Source organism: Parasteatoda tepidariorum, chromosome 7, assembly GCF_043381705.1.
Source record: "Parasteatoda tepidariorum isolate YZ-2023 chromosome 7, CAS_Ptep_4.0, whole genome shotgun sequence".
Taxonomy (NCBI): Eukaryota; Metazoa; Arthropoda; class Arachnida; order Araneae; family Theridiidae; genus Parasteatoda; species Parasteatoda tepidariorum.
In genome coordinates, this window is record NC_092210.1 from 87,973,880 (window position 1) to 87,997,127 (window position 23,248).

Here is a 23,248-nt window from a genome sequence, read left to right on the forward strand (position 1 = left end):
AGTTTATATTCCTTATTTTTTTATAAAATGTCTCTAAGAGTCTCCTTCCTGTACAAGGGGCGTTGTCTAAGCAATAAATGGCTCATTTGAATGAATGATGTGATGTGGGGTGATTTAGAACTATCGATAAAGATTGGGAGTCTCATTACTTATTTCGTAATATACGTCATCATAATTTTAATAAAATCTTCGAAGATCCTAAATTCCAAATAAAATTAGCTTGAAATTTTGAAAATCATGCACATGTCCATTAGGTTATAAAAACCATTGAACAAGGATCAAGTAATTGGTTATTTACAATCATACTGAAATCGCCACGCCTCTGGTTCATATTCAAAGTGAATCCGTAATCTTACTAATAAGCATTTGTTTCCTGTAATCGTATAACTATCTTTTAAAAACGGGTTGCCGTAAAATTAAGTTTACTTTCAGGTTAAGGATTATGCTAATTGAAGTGTATCGATAAGTATTATCGATCTTTAATCGATTCGATGAATATTTTAAACGTTGCATCATATTAATAGTTCTCCATCCATATTTTTTGAATGTTTTTCGTTATGCTGGAATTTAAAAGTTCATAATGTTCACCTATAAATATTAATCATGAATATTTTTAAAAAAATATTAGATTTAATAGTTAAGAATAAGAGTCTCTTTCCTAATTCAGTTTCCTAATTCTTGAGTTTTTTTCCTGATTCATAAGAAGAAATAAAAACATTTTATATGTTGTTGTTATCGTACGTAATTAAGGCAAGGGATGCGATTGTTCTTGTATTCCAGTGGCGCCATCTATGGCCAAGAATTCGACTTCTGCCACACCCATTTACAGGGCAAGCAAATTCATACATCTATTCATTCATCCAAAGATTGTAATTTTGACCTGAACTAAAAAACGGTCAATCTCTAACTAAAACATACTAAAAAAAATATATTATATACTATAAAATGTAATTAATAATCACTCTCAATCTTTATGGGTGTTGTTTTTATAGTATATTTTTTACTTTTAGTACAATAAAAAATAAAATGTTGTCGTTTTCAAAATTTATTTTCTGGATTCCAGGATACAAATATCTTTTAAAAGATAATTAAGTATAATTAAGTAAGTAGTTGGGCGAAAATGTAGTCGATTAGATTTTTCCATTACAGTAATCAATTACTTGTTATCATGATCAGAAGATAACATAATTTTGATTACATTTATAATCGCGATTACAGGAACCAATTACAGTAATCAATTACTTGTAATCGTGATTACAACTTTTTCTTTATGGCTGTAATCATGATCACAATAATTGATTACAATAATTGATATATACATAAATACAATATACATAACTATATTATTATATACATAATACAATACGTATGTTTTGTATGTTCGTATACACTAACAATCTATGTATGAACGTATGTGAAAATAATGTCTATACGTATACATGCATTCATGTACGTAAGTACATACATTGGGTGAATGTACCGTAATTTCATGTCTATACTATATGTATGTACATTGTACGTATTTACGTACGAATAGTACGTATTTACGTACGTATAGTACGTATTTACGTACAATATGTAAGAATATTTTTATAGGTATACTAGTTGTGTAAATAAAATGCGTGTATGTATGCATTACGTTTACATGCACATAGATATATGGTTTGTAAGCACAACATAAATGAATGCCTCTTCACTGAGAATAAAATATGGTGAAAACTACCAGAATTTTGTTGATTTTATCGTGTTTCTGGCTCTATGGGAACACCAAAAAGCATGATAATTTTTTCGAAAGTTCTTCGGTAAAGAATTTGGTAAAATTAGCAATAAAATATGGTATATTAACAATAAAATATGGTATATAATTAACAATAAAATAATATAATATGTGATAAAATTCGTTAATTTTGTCATCATACTTTAGAGCATGGAATTAAAACTATTTATTCGGTTAAATTTACTTTTCAGTTTTGTATTTTTTTCAAAATGCACAGTAATAAGAACTATAATTTTAAAATCCAGAATTTCCGGTGACTCGTTTTTCTATGAACGGCAAAATTACCAAACTGGTGCTTTAAATGCTGCATATTTTGCTTTTATTAGCGAGAATTATGTTTCTTTTTTCATCAGAAATGTCATTAAGGCAATTTTACCAAGATTTTTTTCTCCGTGTTAGTTTAATGATGTATTTAAAAATCAACTTATACTTTTGCATAATATTTCCCATTATAGTTGATAATTGAAGCCCTTAACATGTTAAAGGTGATCCAATGCAATCATTCAAGTATTTCCCTCCTCTTATCAAAACAGGAGCATGAATTTCTTAATGTAAAAAAATAAATAAAGTAGGATCGATTAAAAACCATAATTAAATGCTGAAGTAAATTGAATCCTTCTGAAAAGTTTTGAATTTAATAACCTCATTAAAAAAATCTTATTCTGCTTTGCATCTTAAAGGAAATTACTGAAAAATCATTAAGTAAAATAGCTTTTGGGAAAGCAATGAAAAAACTACTTATTAAAAAAAAATATAGAGAAACTATTAAATTGTAAAGATTCCTTAACTGGAATTGAAATCTTCTAAAGGTTGTCAGATTTCTCCGAAAATTTATACATGCATAGCTCTTACCAAAAAAAAAAAAAAACCCAATCTTTTTTGAAAGATATATGAATTACAATAATAATTTTAAAAAATTAAAAAGAAACTCAAGTTAACCACATATTAATGGTAAAACGTACACTATTTGTAACTAGTTTTTATTTGCAATTTTGAAGTTTTTAAAAAAAAAATATTTACTCATGTTTTTTATTTAAAACAAGAAATTTAACCTTCAATTTTTCTTTTAGGTGAATTATTCACTCATTCAGCAACAAATTTAAAGTGCTTTCATTTTCACGTTTTGTCATGTCATTTAATTTCTGTTAGTAATATTCTTAAAATTTTGTATAGGTTAAGTACACCGAAGAACCATTACATTGTGACCACCCTGCTAATAACATGTAGGACCACCTTTAGCCCTCAAATCTGCTAGCACCCGCCGTGGCATTGATTCCACAAGGTGCTGATAGGTAGTCTGAGGTATCTGGTACCAAGCGCTCACCAACTGGATTTGCAATTCCCTCACATTGCGAGGGGGTAGAGCATGGCAGCACGAATTTGATTTTCCAAGTAGGACCACACATGCTCTATTGGATTAAGGTCAGGTGAATTTGAGGCTAAAGCATGACTTGAAAGTCACTGGAATGTTCCTCGAACCAATCCATGACGATTCGACCCTTATGACATGGTGCATTATCCTGTTGATAAACACCATCCACAGAAGGAAAAACTGTTGCCATAAATGGACGAACCTGGTCTGCAACTATGTTCAAGTAGCTTACAGACGTCAGGGATTGTTGTATGAGGGTTATGGGTCCTAATGTGTCCCATGAAAACATTGTTCTTGGGCGAGACCATTGTTATAGATGGAGGTTGGTCATAATGTAATGGCTCTTCGGTGTACATCTTCTTTTCTAGAAAACTTTACACAATTAGACAAAAAAAATCTATTTTGTGACGGCTCTCCTGAATTGAAAATAGTTTGAAAATGACGGCTAATATCTTCTCATATTTAAATACTATTTTTTATAATTGACAAAAATAACTTAACGTTAGAAATTTCTTTTAATGTAAATTATTTAAACTTACTCCCTTTTAATAAGTTTTTATATGTTAAAAGTGATATAAAAATGCTTCCCTCTGATTAGTAAAGAGTTTAATAAAAAAAATTTTCATGTTTAAAAAAATTTTTTTTTATTGGATGAAATAAAAAAGGAGAAAAAAAGAAAGAAAAAAAAACTATTTTTATGTTAGAAATTTCTCTGAAAGTAATTGACAAATCAAAAAAAATATTTGTCATGTTGAAGTAAACAAATGACTAAGTTTCCCCCCCCCCCCTATTTCGAACAATAATTATAAGCGTTGCTTAAGTAAACGCTCATTACCTTGATCGTTACGTGTTAATCGATGGAAAAAGGAATGGAAAATGCATGAATAATAAAAATATTGTTACTCATTTATTGAAACAATACTTATATTCTGCTTTAATGATTTCCGCCTTGTAGAATCTATTGCAATACTTTTGATCGCAATTTTTAATCTGAAACAGATCACGTTAATGAATAACAACTAATGTAATTTTTAATAACTTAGTTAAGCAACTTTAAATGAGTTACTCAAGTATATAAGGCGCTTTCCTCAATGTGATAAAAGGAAAGTGGATGCGAGAAACGTCGTTATTTCTACTATGAATCGCTTGTCAAAAAAAAGGTTATTCTTAAATCATTGTAATTTTAAATATATAACTTTATTTCATTACTTAAGTATGTTGTGCTATATTACTTATTAGGAGGACAACTTTATTTTATATATTCCTTGTTTAAATTATATCTAATTATATTTTTATTCTGAGTCTTATATTTTTATTCTGAGTTATTTATATTTTTATTCTGAGTCTTAAATTATATTTTTATTTTTATATTTTAGTCAATTTCTAATCACACATCATATGCACCGAAGAGCCATTACATTATGACCACCCTGCTAATAACATGTAGGACTACCTTCAGACCTCAAAACTGCTAGCACCCGCCGTGGCATTGATTCCACAAGGTGCTGATAGGTAGTCTGAGGTATCTGGTGCCAAGCGCTCACCAACTGGTCCTGCAATTCCCTCACATTGCGAGGGGGTAGCGTGGCAGCACGAATTTGGTTTTCCAAGTAGGACCACAAATGCTCTATTGGATTAAGGTCAGGTGAATTTGGGGGCCAAGACATGACTTGAAAGTCACTGGAATGTTCCTCGAACCAATCCATGACGATTCGACCCTTATGACATGGTGCATTATCCTGTTGGTAAACACCATCCCCAGCAGGAAAAGCTGTTGCCCTGAATGGGTGAACCTGGTCTGCAAACTATGTTCAAGTAGCTTACAGACGTCAGGGATTGTTCTATGAGGATTATGGGTCCTAATGTGCCCCATGGAAACATTGGTCCTGGGCGAGAAACCATCAAAACCTGAGAGAGTCCATTGTTATAGATGGAGGGTGGTCATAATGTAATGGCTCTTCGGTGTATCATAAAGTATGGCTAATACAGTGTTAATTTGAGCTATCTCTTTTGATGAATTATAAACACAATTCATAAAGTAAAGGTTGTTTATTTAATTATTGAGCTTAAAGTGTATTATAGTGTATTGTAATTGAGAATTTTTTAAATTAGATACTATGATTTCCAGAGTAGAAGTCCAAGAGTCTCATTTTAATTGCTTTTATGCGCAAATGTTTTATCACTCCCACTGCGTGATTAAAATCAATCGTTAATTTACGAAAGAAAATGCTTGAGTTTTCTTTTTAATGAAGATTGATGTTTAAAGGAATTTAATTTTATGCAAATATATTACTAAGTTGCTGATGACAAAGAATCAATTAAAAGAATTAAAATAATAAAAAAAGAATTAAAATAATGAAAAAGAATTAAAATAATAAAAAGAATTATAACTATTTAAAATAATTTAATTTCATGCAAATATCTTACTAAGTTGACTGGTAAAAAGAACTACGTCTAAAACACTGACGTTTACATTAAAATTATGCCGATAGACCTGTGTAGGGGTTAGGGAACTGCCCTTGAATCAGAAAGGTTCTGGGTTCGAATCTCGGGCAAGGCATAGATGTTCTTTCCTTCTCTGCACTATCTGTCCTTATTGTGGGAGCAACGTTGGCCCACCTAATATGGCGCCCCTGAAAGAGTGGCCCACAAATCTGCCTTTCAGATACCTGTATGACCTAGGTCATTCTCCAGGTGGGCATTGGAAAAAAAAACATTAAAATTATACTAATAGCCGGTCAACATATCTAAATACTTGGGCAAGTAGGTGGTACACTCTACAATATGAATTTCAATCAAAAGATTTCTATAAAATATTCCTTAATTCACTTTAGAAATAAAAATATTCCTTAACTAAACTTTGAATATAATTATCGTAAGTTAGTGAGTTATTTCCCTGTATTTTTAAGATAAATTTCATTTCAATGTGGTTAGTCAGTAAGATTATACTATGTTCCAATTTAGTGCTTTTCCTAAATCCCGTCTTTTCATCACAATTTAATTGCTGATTAATTATCATTAAAATAATTGAAATTAATCTAAATTAAAATTCTCGATTGTTTCTTCACAGTGTTCCTGTCTCATATTATGATCTTATAAAAAAAATTATGTTAAGTCTAAGATAGGGCTCATTTATAATTTCCCGCAGGACGGCGCACCGAAATCTATGTACGCCACTGGCATAAATGAAAATCGTAATAGAAGTTTTTATTTATTTTATAAGTTAGAATGCAAGCTGCAATTTTGAATATCTAGATAATTACACCAAACAATTAATAAATAATGTTACCAAAATCTCAAAGCAGATCTACAAGCTAAAAACTTCCAAGGCTCCAACCAAGCCANGAAGAAACCTAAACAAAATCTAAAATCAAGAAAATTTAAAGTCAAACACTCATCAGAAATCACGATATCAAATCATTTATAGTTGCAAAAAATAATAATAAAAAAATACTATCACAGTTTTTTTTTCCTTTTTAAGAAAATTTTAAGTTTTTTTAAATGAAATGTTTTTGACAATATCTAATCAGGCAAACGAAATCATTTTTAATTATAATAGGAAATAAAATTATTTACTGATGTTTATATATCATTATCTGATTTGTATTTGCAAATGGGAATCATTGTAAATTCATTTAGTTACTCGCAAACTTATAAAAATTGCTAATATTTAAATGTATAAGGATTTCATCCATATGAATTGCCAAAATTGGAAAAAAGCTATAAATGCTATGTTTATTTCGTAAACGTTATTTTTTTAATCGCTGTAAAAATCATATTTTCAAGTATAGATGGCAACAGAACCTTCAATCAGTTAAACTTTTCAAATGTTAGACTTGATGTATAATTCGTTCACCAGGAGTTGGCACTTGGCTCCACCTCCTCTGACGCAAAGTTCATTTCAGCGCGAGAGAAAGAAGAGAAACATCTCAACTCTTGAAATTGTAATAACCCTTAATGCGTGCCAAACACAGTGATTTCTTTTTCAGTCACTTACTTCGCTTTATCATCTGTTATTATACCTTTCATTTCTCTAGCTATTAAATATATTTTAAATTTAAAAACTGCTGTTTTCCCAGCAAATGTCTCAAAAAGGACAAACTATTCACTCAAAGAAGAGAAATGTCGTAAAAAATGGCGCGAAATATCATCAAATTTATAAAATATTTGATGTTAAAAAAATGCAGATAAAGTTTGCGAAATAAATATTTTTGTCATACGATCGCCAAATAGCAACCTTGTTGTTCAGGATTGCTAACAACCTTCTCCCAAAACTAGCTAAATAGTATCATCGCATACCACGCGACGTAGGCGAGGCCAAGTGCCAACTTCTGGTGCTCGAGCTATTGCTCAGGCGCTACCGGTAGTGCGAATAGCTTATTGTAGAGACTAATGATGGCACTGCCGGCGTGAATAACATCGGCCAAAACCTGTAAAGGGTTTTTTCTCATTAGTCTCGTAAATTGATACTATTCTAAGTTTCAAAATCGCTGTGTGCAACCTTGAACCTTAATTTTCTGTGTTGTGAGTAGTCGCAGCCCTTGATTAGTTTAATGATGTTTGCGCCGAAAACTACTCTGTGTAAACGATGTATCTCATAAAATGCATTACGAAATAAAAGGAAATTGTCACTTGCGTCAACAGTTCAATTACCTTCCAAACAACGGTTAAAAATACAAACAAGCGAAGTGTATTTGTTGAAATCATACTCAAAATAGAATCATTGTCTCTAGGAAATAACTAAGTAGGATTGTTTTTTAACCCTCAATTGTTTTGAGGCTAATTAAAGAAGAATGACTTTGATAAGGTGTTTATAAGTTTATATATTTTTTGTAGTGTAGGTAATTTATTGTGAAATTATATTTAATGATAAATTGAAAACAGTGATCAATGGATAATAAGTTAATGAGTGAGGGGTCCACTACAGATATCTGAAGTCTGTCTCCACTCGTTGTGGTAGGGTTGAAGCTGAGAGGCTGTTTTTCGAAAACTCCGTCGTCATTTGAAATGATGTTTATTTTTGCGAATAATATGCTATTTTCATAACAGCTGTGAGTTTGGAACAGTTATTTATGACTGATTTTTTTTTGTCGTATGCCTGTGGGGGTGCGATTGTTCTTGTTTTTCAGTGGCGCCATCTATCGCCAAGAATTCGACTTCTGTCACACCATTCACGCAACCACAAACCCGTTTATAGGGCGGGTCCCATTCACACACACAAAGGAGAAAGGACATAGAACACACAGAGAGAAAGAAACATACATGCCTTGCCCGGGATTCGAACCTAGAACCTTTCCAATGCAAGGGCAGTTCCCTGCCCCCTACACAGGCCGGTCGGCGTTTATGACTGATAGGTATCAAGTTTAGCCAATTTAAAGTTAGCGCTGTCGATTCTTATTTTGAAAATGGAGAAAAGCCACACTATAAAAAGCCACAGTTTTGTTGAATATGAAAAAGTGTTTGTGAATTTAGTTGTGAATTAGGGAGTGTATTTAAAAAGTATTCCAATAATGCATTACCTAGCCTCATAATAGGAAAGACTCAGAATAGGCACCACCTCCTAGATCAAAGAAGACCTCATCATGGATTAATTCAGTAGTCCGAGGTAATGAGCATAAATTGCGCAAAGGATGAAAAATAAGAGAGATGTCAGGACGCTCGGGCTACAAAACTCAGCAGTGGTGATGGTAAATACGAAAGATGTTATGATGTTTGAACTACTAAAGGATCAAATTTCCTGTTTATGGTACTGAGGCATTCTCTTCTCTAGGAGGTATTGCAATAAGGGAGTTATTCTTATAAATTTAATCTAGTTGGAAATATGTTGCCAATTTGGCGATTTTTAAACAAGTTTAATAACTTTCAAAATATTCAAGTTATTGGTCCGTTCTAAGGCCAAGATAATTTTTCATCGAAAAATTATATATATAATTTACAAATAACGCTTTGCTTCAAGTATAAGGCACACACTTAAAAACACAATGTTAATGACTAGAAGTGGTTAAAGGGAAAAAGAATTTAACATTGATAGAAAAGTGAGTGTTATGAAATGAAAGATTTTTTTTCCATATAATTCAAAACTAAATTATTATTTCTTTTAATCCTTTCAGCAATAAATAGAAATCATTAATATCTTTTTACTCAACACCTTTGACTTGCTTGTGGAGATCAATCTGTTTTTAGAGATTCCCTCTAATTCTGCATGGAATTTAGAAGCATGGAATTCATGGTTGCTAGAATGTTTAGCTCTTATTAAAAAGTTATTTCTCATACCACAAACACAGTTTATATCGTAAATCTAAAATATGGATGAAATCTTTTAACCAAAGACCTTGGCAGTAATTTATAAAAATTAATGAGAAAATCATTTACTATTTTAATGAAATTTGTTATCGTCTCAATTTTAATGTGTTATATTTTATAATTATATAACTACGTACGATGTGGAAGTTCATTTCCGAATTTCACCTCCGAAAATTTTCTTTAAATGCATAATTTTGCTCTATGCTGTTGTTTTTTAAGAAATAAAAAGTTTATTTTTATTAATACCTTGCTTCAATTATATTTTATTTTATTTTTAACGTACGTGAAATTTGGAATTTATTTTTATCTGAAATATCATCCATCGATGCTGTGAATGAAACTGCGAAGAATAAGTATTATTTTCCATTTGTTTTATTTTCTGTTTTTGATCCGTAATTATAATATATTCCTTTTCATGAAAAATAATCAACAAATTCGTCTACTTATATCCGCCCCTCCTGCATCATTTCCATTAGAATCATACCTGTCCATCCAAAAGGTGTGTGGGGGGGGATAACAGTAAATATGATCGATCAATGTGTCAAAGGGGGAAATATATTATCATGGATAAATATTTGAAGTGCAGACTCCTGAATTTTAACTAATGTCCATCGCCAAACATTTGGCGGAGAAGACATGTTTGAAATTATAGTTCTCTTTAGCAATCCTTTTAAAAACTATGCCACAACGTGTAGTCAATGCTAGCAACCACCATGAGTAAATTAGGTAATAAACATGGAGAACATATCTTTTCATTATTCGAAGTTTGGACTAACTATTTTTTGTATTTATTGTTTTTATTATTCGAAGAAAGCAATGAATATTAAAAATCGTTTGTTATAAGATTTTTTAGAAATGGCGTTGAAAAGATTTTGCCGTTCAAAATGGGCGATGAGTCCAAAGGTATAGAATCGGTGATCTGCGCCATGTCACCTGATAGGGTTTTTAAAGTAATGACATTGCAAGTTAATGATATGAAGTCTTTGTTAAATATTAAAACGTATTCTTAAATTCAAATACATTTTTAATGTACTTTTTCCGAGAATCTCTAAAAATTGTTTTATTTTTCAAAAATGTAGAATTGTTGCTAAAAATTGTTTTATATGTAGCATAAAATGCTTTCTATATTGCAACGTTTGTAGTTTTTTACGATTTTTCATTTTTTAAATTTCAAATCAGTAATTTTGTAATTAATTTTAAATTGCTCAAAAAATTTTATTCAATTCCTCTGAATATTTTTAAAGTTATAGCAAAAAAACCGTAAGACAAAAAAGTAGTTTTTTTTACAAAAATGTTCATATCTCCATAAATATTTACGCTAGGGTTACGAAATTTTATGCAGATTTTAAGAACAACATCTTAAGTAATTGGTACAAGTTCTAAGCTTATCGCTTGATTTTCTAGCATAGGTTCTTCAAACCTACTTGTTATTTTTCGTAGTTTAGTATAGGTCTTCAAACCTTTGAAAGCTTTAAATCTTATAGCTAAGTATTAAAAATCGCATGAACTAAACTTATCTAAATTTACAAAATAATCCTTTTTCTTGAGAAATCTAAAAAAAGTGTCAAAAACTGAAAGTGTCTTTACCATTATTGTAGGGTAGTGTATATATACATACTATGCATAGCATGAAATGCATCCCACAGTTCGAGTTTTTTATTTATCCTGAAGTCTGTAAACGTTTTTACTAAAAAAGATAGGTCTATTTATGAACTTAATGTTTTTCTTATTTCTCGAAGTTCTAATTAGCTTGAAAGCCATTGCAATTTAAATCGGGGGTTTTTTTCGGCAATTTTTTCACACTTTTTTTAGCATTTATATTTTATTTTGTCGCGCAAAAACAAATTGACTTTGTAACGCGAAATTTCGAAGGTACTTAGAAAAATGTAAGGAATACGATGGAATAAAAAATAAAGGACCTAACATTTGCAAACTTGTTCGAGAATTATTAATTGTTAAACTCGTATTAATAAATACAACATTATCCACGTAGCAGTTCGCGTAACTAAAAGTACAGAGGGGCTGAAAGGGCCATTCTCATTTACCACTTTATGCTCTTTTTTGGCATTTCTTTCACTTCTTTTGCGTTGAATAATTCCTATTTATCTATTCTTTTTTTTCCCTCGAAATCTTCAATTTGCACACTTGCACTTGACTTCGTGTCACAAGTTACAAAAAAAAAAAAATTTTAAAAAAATAAATAAAATATAAAAAAAAATTTTTTAATTAATAAAGCACTGTAAGAGTCTGAGATTTGGTGCTGCTAGCTACAAAGTTAATATTTTTATCGAAATTTTTAAAAATATCAACCGCTCAACAGAAATGAAAACGATTTCTTATTTTAACTTATTTATTATTAACGATTTCTTATTTTAAGTTACATTTATAAATTTTTTAACAAGTGAAATTAAATGTTAACAAAATGTGCTTAAACGAAATAACGAGCATTTTAAAAACAAATCATCTTTTTTTAAAATTAATTTTAATCGAACAGAAAGAAAAACTAAAATGATAGCGATATATGTTGTACAGGAGTCGTTAAGAGAAGCGATTGTTAAGAATATTTCTCAATGATAATAATAATAATTTCTAAAATCCAACAGATGGCGCTCTGCGCATTTATGTGAAGGATTAATTATTATTGTATTCAGTTTTCTCTATGGCATTGTACCAAGAACATCATTCCTTGTTTTTGTAAATAAATATACTTTGTTAAGGGCGTTTGTAATGATTTAAAACCTCGAGATCATTGTATTTAACAGAAATAGCGTAATAACAGTAATTAAAAAAAAGATTATTTGTATTTCCTTAAAAACTAATGTTGATTTCATGAAAATGTAGGACAAATTGTTTGTTGTTTATATGTTTTAATTAAGATAAAACATGGCTAATAATTGATCTTTTCAAAAATATAAGTTAAATCAAATCCTTGGGAATAGAATTCATTTACTAGACTTCTAATTTTACTTATTTTTTGTAAACTACACAATTTTTTTAGAGTTTCGCTTTGTTTGGATTTGAAAATAAAATGCGGTGTTTTAAAAATCATTATCAGCGTACAGAAATACAGAGAATAAATATATCATTACAGTTAATTAGTAAACATAATCGTTGTAGAATATTTAATCGTAAAACAACATCGATGTAATTTTTAAATTTCAGGAAAGATAAATAGCTACGTTAAAAAGGAGAGATAGTGTACTTTTCATATTAAGAATACATTTGAACAAAGTTAATAATTAATCGTATTAGAAATCTACTAAGAAAATTTTTAACTGTCAAGATAATTTATACATTGCAGTTCAAAATTTAAAAAATGACATTAAGAAATGCTTATAATCCGCAGCTATTTTGACTAGTACTTGTTTTATTCAGCATCGCCATTTTTTTTTCTTCGCACGTTCTTAGTTGTAACATTTTTGTAACTGCAAATCATTAAAGACGACTATTTTACGCTTCATTCATGAGAAGGCGGCCATCAATGGAAAAGAAACATTACCCATGAAATATCATTCCATCTATATTTGGCTTTATTTCGCTATTCTGGCGCACACACATGAAATTTTTCTGTCGCAGTCTATGTTGAACTGTTAGATGGGAGTTCATCTAAGGCAGGTATGAAGGATGCTTAATTATGGGGTTAGATTCTGGAAGGATGATAGCTGTACCCTTTTTCCAATACTGCAGGTGACATATAAGAATACGGTGGTTTCCTAAGAAATTTTTACGATGAGCCGCATATCAAATCGATAGAACTATTAGAGTTATTAAGGTTTTAGGCATATTAGTATAAACATGATATTCTACTTTTTATGCATAAAACTTTATAATTTTAAAATAATTAGTTGTACACTCTTTGTCTTGATTTCATCTGATTAAGCGTAAAGAAAAATACAGTAAAAATACTTCATTTACATCATTCGCATAAGCAAGTAAAGACAGTAAACTTTTATTCTTATGAAATTTCTTCTTCGAACTCCTAAAATATTTCTTCGAACGACTTGCTTTTTATTTCATTTGATTTAGCATGCAATTTTCAAGTAGGACAATATCAGGCCTGGTAGTTCATCAAATAAAAATAAAAAGATCAGGACATTTTTACTATTTATCATCTCAAAACTATTTTGTTTGGGTTTAGGTTAATTTAATTAATGCAGCGCTGAACAATTCCTCATAGCTAAATATCAATACATAGAAAATTTTAAAGTAATGTTGCATAAAAAGAATAAGCAGCACCAGTTAGTCAATATTCTTTCATAATAGAAATTTTATTTGATTAAGCTTTTTAATCCAGTTAAGATTTTTAATCTTATTAGTTAAATAATTTTAAAGTATCTTTTTTTAAATAATCTTAAAGAAAAAAAATAGTAATTTAATAAGTTATTCCCTAATTCACCATTTAAAAATTCCATGATATAATTACTCTGGTGTGTTTGTTGCGGAATTGGACGAAAATAATAAGTAAGTGCATGAACTTGAATTCTTCACCATAAAAATTTTATTGTGAAAATTTTTTAACAATATTATCAAATTTTTATTACTAATTAAAATAAAAAGATGTTCGATTGAAAATCTATTTTTTCCTGTTCCTCAATTCGAATCAATTATTTTAAAATCCTAGTTTACTTTGGTAGAAAATAGTGGTCTTCTGAACGTGCGCAAAATTCGGGAATATGAAAGCAAAAAACTGTAAGTTAGGAAAAATCAAGGCAGTCTTATTTAGCAGAAAATCTGCAATATCAAAAAACTACAAACCTTGCAATGTAGAAAGCATTTCATGCTACGTCTAATATTTTTTGTAAAAAAAAAATAATCATTCTTTAAAGGTACTCGGAAAAAGTATACTAAAAATGTACTTAAATTTCAGAATAATTTTTACATGTAACAAAAACTTTATTCATAAACTTTAAAAATCCTATCAGGAGACACGATTTAGATTCTATGCCTTTTGACTCATCGCCCATTTTGAAAGACAAAATTTTTTAAAAATCTTATGACAAACGTTTATTAAACAATACGATTTTTAATATTCATTGTTTTCTTCGAATAATGAAAACAATAAATACAAAAAATCGTTTGTCCAAACTTCGAATAATGAAAAGATATCTCCTCCATGTTTATTACTAAATTTACTAATGCTGGTTGCTAACATTGACTACACCTGGTGGTATAGTCTTTAAAAAGATTGCTAAAGAGAACTATAATTCGAAACCTGTTTTTTTCGCCAAATATTTGGCGATGAGTATTACTTAAAGTTCAGGAGTCTGCACTTAAAAAATAAATGCAAAAATATATTCATAACAATACATTTCCCCCTTTGACACACTGTATTGTTATGACTACACCTCCTTTGGAATAGAATTTCCCTGGATGTACAGGCATGATCCCCGATATTCGAGTATTGTAAGACTGCAGTAAAAAAAAAAATAGTGCGTGGAGACCCTCCGCGCGGAAGAAGTTAAACTTCGTAACCTGCGACGTTAATTGTAGAAGAATCAGCAGTCGTAGAAGGATCACTAGTTCTATTCAACGACTCTTTTGCCTGCTCCGCTCGCCTCCGTGCTCTGTAATAACGGTAATAGTATGCATTTTTCTCTCGTGGACCTCTTGAACCAGTGGAAGTGCTTGTGGTTGCCTCATCGTCTCGCCATGGAAAATGTATTTGTATTAATAATGTATGTGAATGCGTCATAATGTAATTTCAGAAGAGAAAACCTAACAATCAATTGATATTCACGAGAGACGTACCTTGACATAGCCTTAAAACCGTCGCATTGTCCGTGGGATTGTTTTCACTCATTTTTTACAATTGTTGTGCACTAAGTTTGAAACTAAAAAGTACTATCCTATTAAACAATGTGTGTATCAAATCAAACTAAAAAAATATTTATAGAAAAACAATACTTTTATGATTCTTATTATTTTTATGCTAGTGAGAACCAAAACAATATGGAAATAAAAGGGAAAACTGGATCCTACCACGTGATTTCCCGGCCAATAAAAATGTAGCGTTAAACGTTTAACGCAACCTTGTTGGAAGTCGCATAAGAAGTATAACTTCAAAAAAAAAAAAAAAATTGCCCCTTTTTTTAAAAGGAAAAAGTCGACTTTTGAAAAAGTGACTGAACTGCCGCGAATTGAGTATCAAAAAGTTATTAGTTATAACTACCAAAGACGAGTTGTACTATCGTCAGGAAGTTTAAAAAAGAATAACAACGCGAAAATTAGTGGAAAAGTTTGCCGGAAAATGATTTAAATAGGATCTAGATTTACGATGGAGTCGGGGCGAATCACGCGTATTTTATTCTTTTATATTAGGACTGAGACAAGTCGACACTTTTGGCGACTGAAATTTGATAGTTTGGTAGCCATTTTCTATGTTATAGTCCAGGGCCAGATCTTGAAACGTGGTAACCCTGGGCACAAAACTCTCAAGGGCCACCGTCTCGTAACTTTGAAACCAGATTTACTTGTTTATTTACGAAGTTCCTTTAAATTATTTATAACATGAGTGAATGACGAGATTATATTTATTACAATTTTTGCTAAATCAATATTCTAAAAGACAATTTTTGAAGAAAAACACAATGAGAAATTATTTGACGTTTTTAGAGGGCCCTCAGAAATGTGGGGGCCCCAGGCCTGGGCATCTCCGCCCTTATGATAAATTAGGCACGGTGATGATCGCCAGTTGGAGTCTGGCGATTTCTAATCTAGAGCTCGGTTCTGAGATCTATTCCGTATGAGCAAAGAGCAGACTTGGCTGTCAATAGTTGATTTTCCAACTAACCATAAACAATTGCCCATACTTAAGTCCTTAAATAATCCCACAAGAAAAAAAAATATCAATGGTTTAAGAATTTTCTGTTATCGATCGCAATTTTAAGGGGATATAGGCCAACCTTTTCATTGTATTTAAAACCTTGTTATTTTTCTTCCAGTGGGGTTATTTAACGAGGAAAGTTACGCAAATTCTTCCTGGAACTCGCACAATAAATCATGTCAACAATTTTAAAAACTATTCGATGTCAAATATATACTATTTTTAAAACTATACTAACTCTAAGAAAATGAAAAACAAAAATTATTTTTTAATTTCAGAAAAAGAAAATTGTTTTTTTGGATTTTTATAAAAAATAAATTTATTTTGACCCAAAAAAATTCTCAATATTTGTCAATATTCAAACGCTAGTAAGAATTTGAGCAACATGCCATATTCAAGCCAATTACCAAGTTTGAATCAGGTGAAAAAATTTGAATTGAGAATTAAAGACAAAATTCTAAATCAAAAACTTCAAACAAAAAAAAATAGTTTGCATACAAATCCATTTAAAAAAATGAGTGTTATTTTCTGTTTTTAGTGAGTGGATTTCAGTATTTTTGTCGTAAATAAGGAAGACTTTGAATATTACTTTATACTTGATGTCAAATTTCTCAAAATAAAGTAAGGTAAGTCGAAATTTTCGTTAGGAAAAATCATCTAGACCGCTTAAAGATGAACATCTCCTAAGCTCTTTATCATTAATTTCTAAAACTTGATTTTGATATATATCATTAAAATCATTTCATCATCTTGATCGTTAGAATCATTTGTATCAAAATTTTGAATAGTTTCAAACACCACTCTATTAGATAGTCATTGTTGCTGATGTGCGGTGCACCAAAATAAAAAAAAGGACTACTCTAAATAACTTTTGATCTAATGATCGGATCTCCACGTTCTAGGACTCAATCTTAATGATTCGAGAGTTTGATCTCCAAATATGCTAATTAATTATGCAGACGATATTTTAAGTTACGAAATCAGACATAAAAACGAACTTTCTCTGAATAAACATGTCTTCTTTCGAATGTAGGGAGATGCTGCAATCTGGGGAATATGGTCCCCATAGTTTGAATGGGAGAGCGATCTAAAAATTGGATCGCTTAACTTTTTGCGTATTTAGCCATGACAAAAGAACTTTTCAAGCCATTTGAAAACATTTCGCACAAAATTATAAAATTCGCTTATCCGAAGATAATATAAAGCAAGAAATAAATTTTTGTAAGTATTTATTTTTTTACTGAATTTTAGTTAAAACATTTTAAATTGTTAGGTATACAGTTTTTTATGTTATTTTAAAGTATGTCATTTTACGAGACAAAATACAAAATTTGAGTGAAATCGGTTGAATATAGTTCCTAATAAATCAAATTTTAAAGATATTTGAAATCCGATTTTTCAGGAGCTATTCAACCGTTTTCGCTCATATTTTGTATTTTGCCATGCAAAATTACGCACTTTAAAATGGGGTAAAAAATGAATATCCTACACTTCTAAAATGTTTCGACTATTATTTAACAAACAAATAAATATTTACTTACATTTATTTTTTGCTTGGAATTATCGTTGGATAAACGGATTTTATAATTGTGTGCAAAAATTTTTCAATTTACTTCAAAAGTTCTCGAGACATGGCGAAATACAAGTAAAATTAACATTAAGGGGATCAAACTTTGGATAGCTCTCCTGACCAAACTATGGGGACCATATATCCCAGATTGCCGCTACCCCTTATATTTTGGGGGTCAGAAATTCGAATTCGCTGACGAAAAAAGGAATATTTATTCAGAGAAGGTACGTTTTTATGTCTGATTTCGTAATTTAAAATATCGTTTGCATTAATTAATTAGCACAGTTGAAGTCAATCCCTCGAACCATTAAGAATGAGTCCTAGAACATGTAGATCCAATCATTAGATCAAAATTTATACAGGGCGGTCCTTTTTTTTTGACACACTGTACATCTCAGGTAGTTCCTGCTTAAAATATCGCAATGATATTTCATTTTGTTTCAAGAACTCGATGTTTTTTTTAAAAATAATTAAACTAATAATAATAATACTTTAAAATAATTTCTTTAAGGGATCGAAGTTCTCCGTTCTAATTTTTCCGGATAAAAGTTTTTCTTGATTTACGTCATCTTTATACTGTGTCAAAAAAAGATAATTTTTTTTGTATCTACAAAGTAGGTTGTGGGTACTAAAAAGTGTCAAAGTAAAAAGACTATCTTGAGTATTCATCTAACTCAAAAAGAAGTACTTCTAAAGTACCTATTTAAATACGTTTGAACTTTTTTTGTAGTAATCACATTATAAATAAAAGCAAAACAATTGTAGCATCACATTTTAATTACAAAAAACACATTATAATTAGATAATAACATCACATTTCAAAATACTAGGGAACCAATTATTCTCACATTAACGCTTAAAATAATTATACATAAATAAAAATACAATAAAAAAGTTTGTATATAAAATAAGTTCTGACATATTAACCATTCGTATTTTTAACTTATTTTCATACAAAGTTAGAGAAAGAATTATTTGGCTGCAGTACACGATTAGATAAATACAGACAATTAAAAATCGGGCTTAACGAATTCAGTCCAGTGGCTGGACCGGCTAAGTGTGAATCACTATTCGAGCTCAGCTCAAGTGACTAGCCAAAGTTGTAGTTGTTTGAGGAAGGTTTTAGTTACATTCATACAATTGCTGACAAACACAGAACATTACAAATACAATATTACAAAAGAAACATTTACAATTAATATACAATGATTTTATTTTTGATGTTTTACAATAAATGTAAGGCACAAGTTCAGTTGTTTTTACCAATATACAGTATTGGTTTAATTTCACTTCTTCATTAATCTCAATGTCATTGGTATAATAAATAATCTCCACCAGGACTGAATAAATTATTTTTTTGAAAAGAAAATTAGGACTGTATGGCACCAGGTAGAAATTTCTCTGACAAAATGCCCTAGGGCTTGTTTAAAAATTAATTTAAAAATTGTCTATTATCATTTCACACTAACAATTAAGCAGAAGATGTGTTATGAAAAATAAATTTATTAACAATTGCTCAGAAAAATTATTCATTTTCATTTAGTTCTGTTTAGAAATTTTTGTTAGAAAACATTAAACACATTTCATTTGTATACTTATAATTATTGATGTAAAAGTATATTCATATATCAAATTTTTATTATTATTGTTAAAACCTTATCTTCACTTCGTATTTTATTGATACCAATTTTCTTTTATATTCAGTATAAAATTTATAAAATAGTTTGTTTCGCCAAATATATATAGATTGTCAAAACTCTGTAATTTCAACAGTTATGATAGACAGTTTTTGGACGCGTGTACAACCATTTATCACTTATATCAGACTTCTATTATTGTACAATTTATTGAATATAGTTTAATGCAGTTTTGCGAAAGGCTTTTTTTTTCTGTGCGATTTCAATTACATATTGCTCAATATCATTTTTAAAAAAAATGCAGGTTTAAATAATTAATTGAAATACGTTCATATATTCTATTAATTTTAGACTTGCAGTCACAATGATTATGCATTGTAACCGTGATATTGCAAATTATTAATTTGTAAGTATATTAAAATTCTGTTTGCGCGGCAAATGTCTTAAGTATTTGCATTTTTTTTTAAATATTTGTATACTTTATTGATTTCTAAGGCATTTATGATATATGTCAACATAACTACCTTCTCTTTTTACCAAAAATCATTACAATAAATAATTTCCAAATTGGTAATCATTCTGCCTTGTCTTTAAATGTTTCCTCGAATCTGTCATGTTGCAAAACGGATGGCATTGAGTATGAAGTGGTTTGAACTTATAAACGTGGCACAAAAATATATATTTGTTCTTTAAATACTTAAAAATAAAACTAAATCACAATGGCATTTGAAATTCTCTTACGTAACCACTATTAAGTCGTGANAAAAATAAATAAAATTAATTCTTAAAAAACCATGCTGTTTCTGCAAACTCTCCCACCTCCCATTATAACCCGCTTTATTATCTTTGTGGGCACAGTGATAAGCGCCCATTCGAGAACCTTTCAAATCGTCATCGTCGACGAACCCAGGATTGACATGGTCTTGCCTTTCCCGAGTTCTTGGCGAGTCACTTGGTTGGCCCACCGCTGTAAGCTTGGACGAGCTTCCGTGCAGCTGGTGTGAGTGGTCAATGATTTCATCATTGCCACGCCAGCTACCGTCACTACTTTCACCACTAGTGCCGATGCCCTGATCCAAATCTCCATTATCAGTCCAAGTAGCTGTTGTCTTGTACTTGGGCTCTTCTGTGATAATGGACAAGTGAGGATCGGCAAGTGTTCTGTAGGTCGGTGTTTTACCATCATGGTTAGCAAGTATGTCATTTTGCTGGGACGTTATATAAAATGGAGGAGTGCCTTCTTTTTCAGGCTTCTCCCTCCTGGATCCTGAGCACCAACCATCAGTCAATGATAGCAAAACAGGTAGTAACAGGAGACCGTGTACAGCTGCAAATAATATCACTAGAAAAACAGTTTTGAAAAATACTGAAAATATATATGAGGGGGCAGCATTAAGTACAACGATGCCCAGTATTGTAGAAACGCTCCCTTGAGCAATAGGTAATCCCAATGAATGCAGAGCAGTTTTCATTCGCTCATTCGGATCTTTGTTGGTAGAAGATATGAAGGCATACGTTATGTGGGCCGAATAGTCAACAGAAAATCCTATGCATAGAATTAGGTTTATCATAGATATAGCATCCAGATTTACATTCCATAAACTCATAAATCCGACCACTCCGATTTCAATCGAAAATATAGAGAAGGCTACCCATAAGGCACAATTAGGGTTGGGTATGAAGAGGAATGATATGACCATCATTACTGCCGTCGCTACACCAACCGCCTGTATGGACGTTTCTTTAATTAATAAGAACTGATCAAACAACACGAACAGCTGATTGAATACTACAACGGGCAAAGTTGAATTAGCGGCTATAGCCCTTAGCTCTATCAGCATATTCTTTTCGTCATTCGCATCCATAATGTTTTCTGTTTGCAAAACGAATCGAGCAGCGGTAATTTCAGTAAAATCTTCGTTAAATTTTATATCCTGTTGGAAATAATTTTGCGACAGCCTGAAGAAAACTTGCCGGATACCTTTGTAAAAATCTTCTTTCAAACTCATGTTGTAGCCCTGCAGAAAAACTTGCGTTCTGGAATCTTTCATGAATCTGTGGTATATTCTTAACCACGATTCAGTGAATCTGTTTCCAGCCATCAATCGATTATTCTCTAATCTATGCAAGAGCTCCTCAACTTCTTCTTGGACTTTTGGATCGGAGTAATCAAGGGTTTTGTTTATAATTACTTGGATCCGATAAGGGTATTTTCTGAAATATTTGTCCTCGAAGTCATAATAATCAAGGGAATAAGAATCGTATCTCGCCATTTTGAAACGCTCCAAGCCTTCTTTTACTTTGGTGCAACCATATAATCCAACTGAGAGGTAGATGAGGAAGAAAAAGATAACCGTCATCTTTACGGATTTCTTACTTAAAAATACTCCGAGCTTGTCTCTAAAAAATTTCATCATCATGTTTTCTTCATTATCCAGAGGATTATCAGGATCCAAAGGATTTCTTCCACCCGTACAGAAAAGATTATAGCATTTACCTCGATCCTCTGAAATAGAAAGAAATCAATTAGGATTGCACTACAAATCTTTATAATTTTAGACCTGTATGCGAAGTGGAAAAATTCATGTCTTGTAACATATTTTCTTTGTAAATTAAAAGTTGGTTGTTTGCTTTTTATTTGAATTTATCAAGAATTATTAATTTATGAAGTTAAGAAATTGCTCCAAACATACCATTCTTCAGCAAAAATCATTACCAGCACTTTTTTTTTACGATAAACAATTTTCATTGAAGAGATGACATTTAATAGGATCTGGGTTTGACAAGCTTATAAGCAAAGATTTATTTTTTTAAGTTCTTATATAAAGCTGAAAACTGTTTTGGATGAAAACTATTATTTAGCAAACAGTTTCTTAATGTTTCAGTACATTCTAAATTTGACTTTTTCAAACTCTCTAAAATGACTAATCCCTTTGCACGTTCTTTCCTAAGCTTTACAACCTTTAATATAATTTTTTTTTCGTCTACAGAGGGGTCAACTTTCCAAACTAGCTATCAGCAATCAAAAGTATAATAGTACAGGAATACATGCTGTTAGTGTTTACGAAATTTGAAAGAGCGTTATTTTAAGGTATATATACTACTTAATTCTGTATAGGTTTATTATTAAGATTGTGCATGAATTTACAATTAAATATAAAAGTTATACAATTAAATATATTAAAAAGCTTACAATTAAATATAAAATGCAAAGATAAAAGTACTAAAAAAAAGTACACAACACTAAAATTTTATGCTGCATTATAAAGTGATAAATTAAATTGATTGCCTGGAATTAATGTTCTAGTTTTTGAATAAAATAGGAATAGCATTTTTATCATCCTGCATTTAAGCCACTAAACGTTTTTCCTCACACTATTTCAGATATGAGTTTATGTTAATTTGCTTTTTGATATAAAAAGATCATTAAATTTCAGAATAGCTTGTTGGAAGTGGAAGAGATGAGATGTTTCTTTATTTTTTTATTTCTTGTTTCTAAGAACATGTTGTTTTTTTTCGAGTTCCCTTTAAGGTGTAAAAAAAATTGCTGATAAGTTGCAAACGAAAAAATTTAAAAAAAGGAAACGCTCAATTTAAACAGATTATTATGGAAATTCTCAAAAACCGTAATTTTTATATCACTCAACCACCATAAGACCGTAATCTTGATTATGAAATGGTAAACATTATGAATAAATCGTAATTGTTGGCACCTCTGCGCTTACAATGCATTTATCTTGACTACTAAAGGAAATTTAAACTTCAT

At 30.5% G+C, this 23,248-nt stretch overlaps 1 protein-coding gene across 4 annotated transcripts in view; it reads right to left on the reverse strand.

The window, feature by feature from the left end:
• Positions 1–18,604: 18,604 nt before the first annotated feature.
• The window catches only part of LOC107454901 (patched domain-containing protein 3), a 130,285-nt gene continuing 125,641 nt past the window's right edge, over positions 18,605–23,248 (reverse strand). For all 4 annotated transcript variants that reach the window (XM_043042915.2, XM_071182904.1, XM_071182903.1 and 1 more), the window contains exon 4: positions 18,605–21,988. In XM_043042915.2, coding sequence (XP_042898849.1) covers positions 20,220–21,988 — 1,769 coding nt within the window. In that variant the 3' untranslated portion in view covers positions 18,605–20,219. The remainder of the gene's footprint in view (positions 21,989–23,248) is intronic.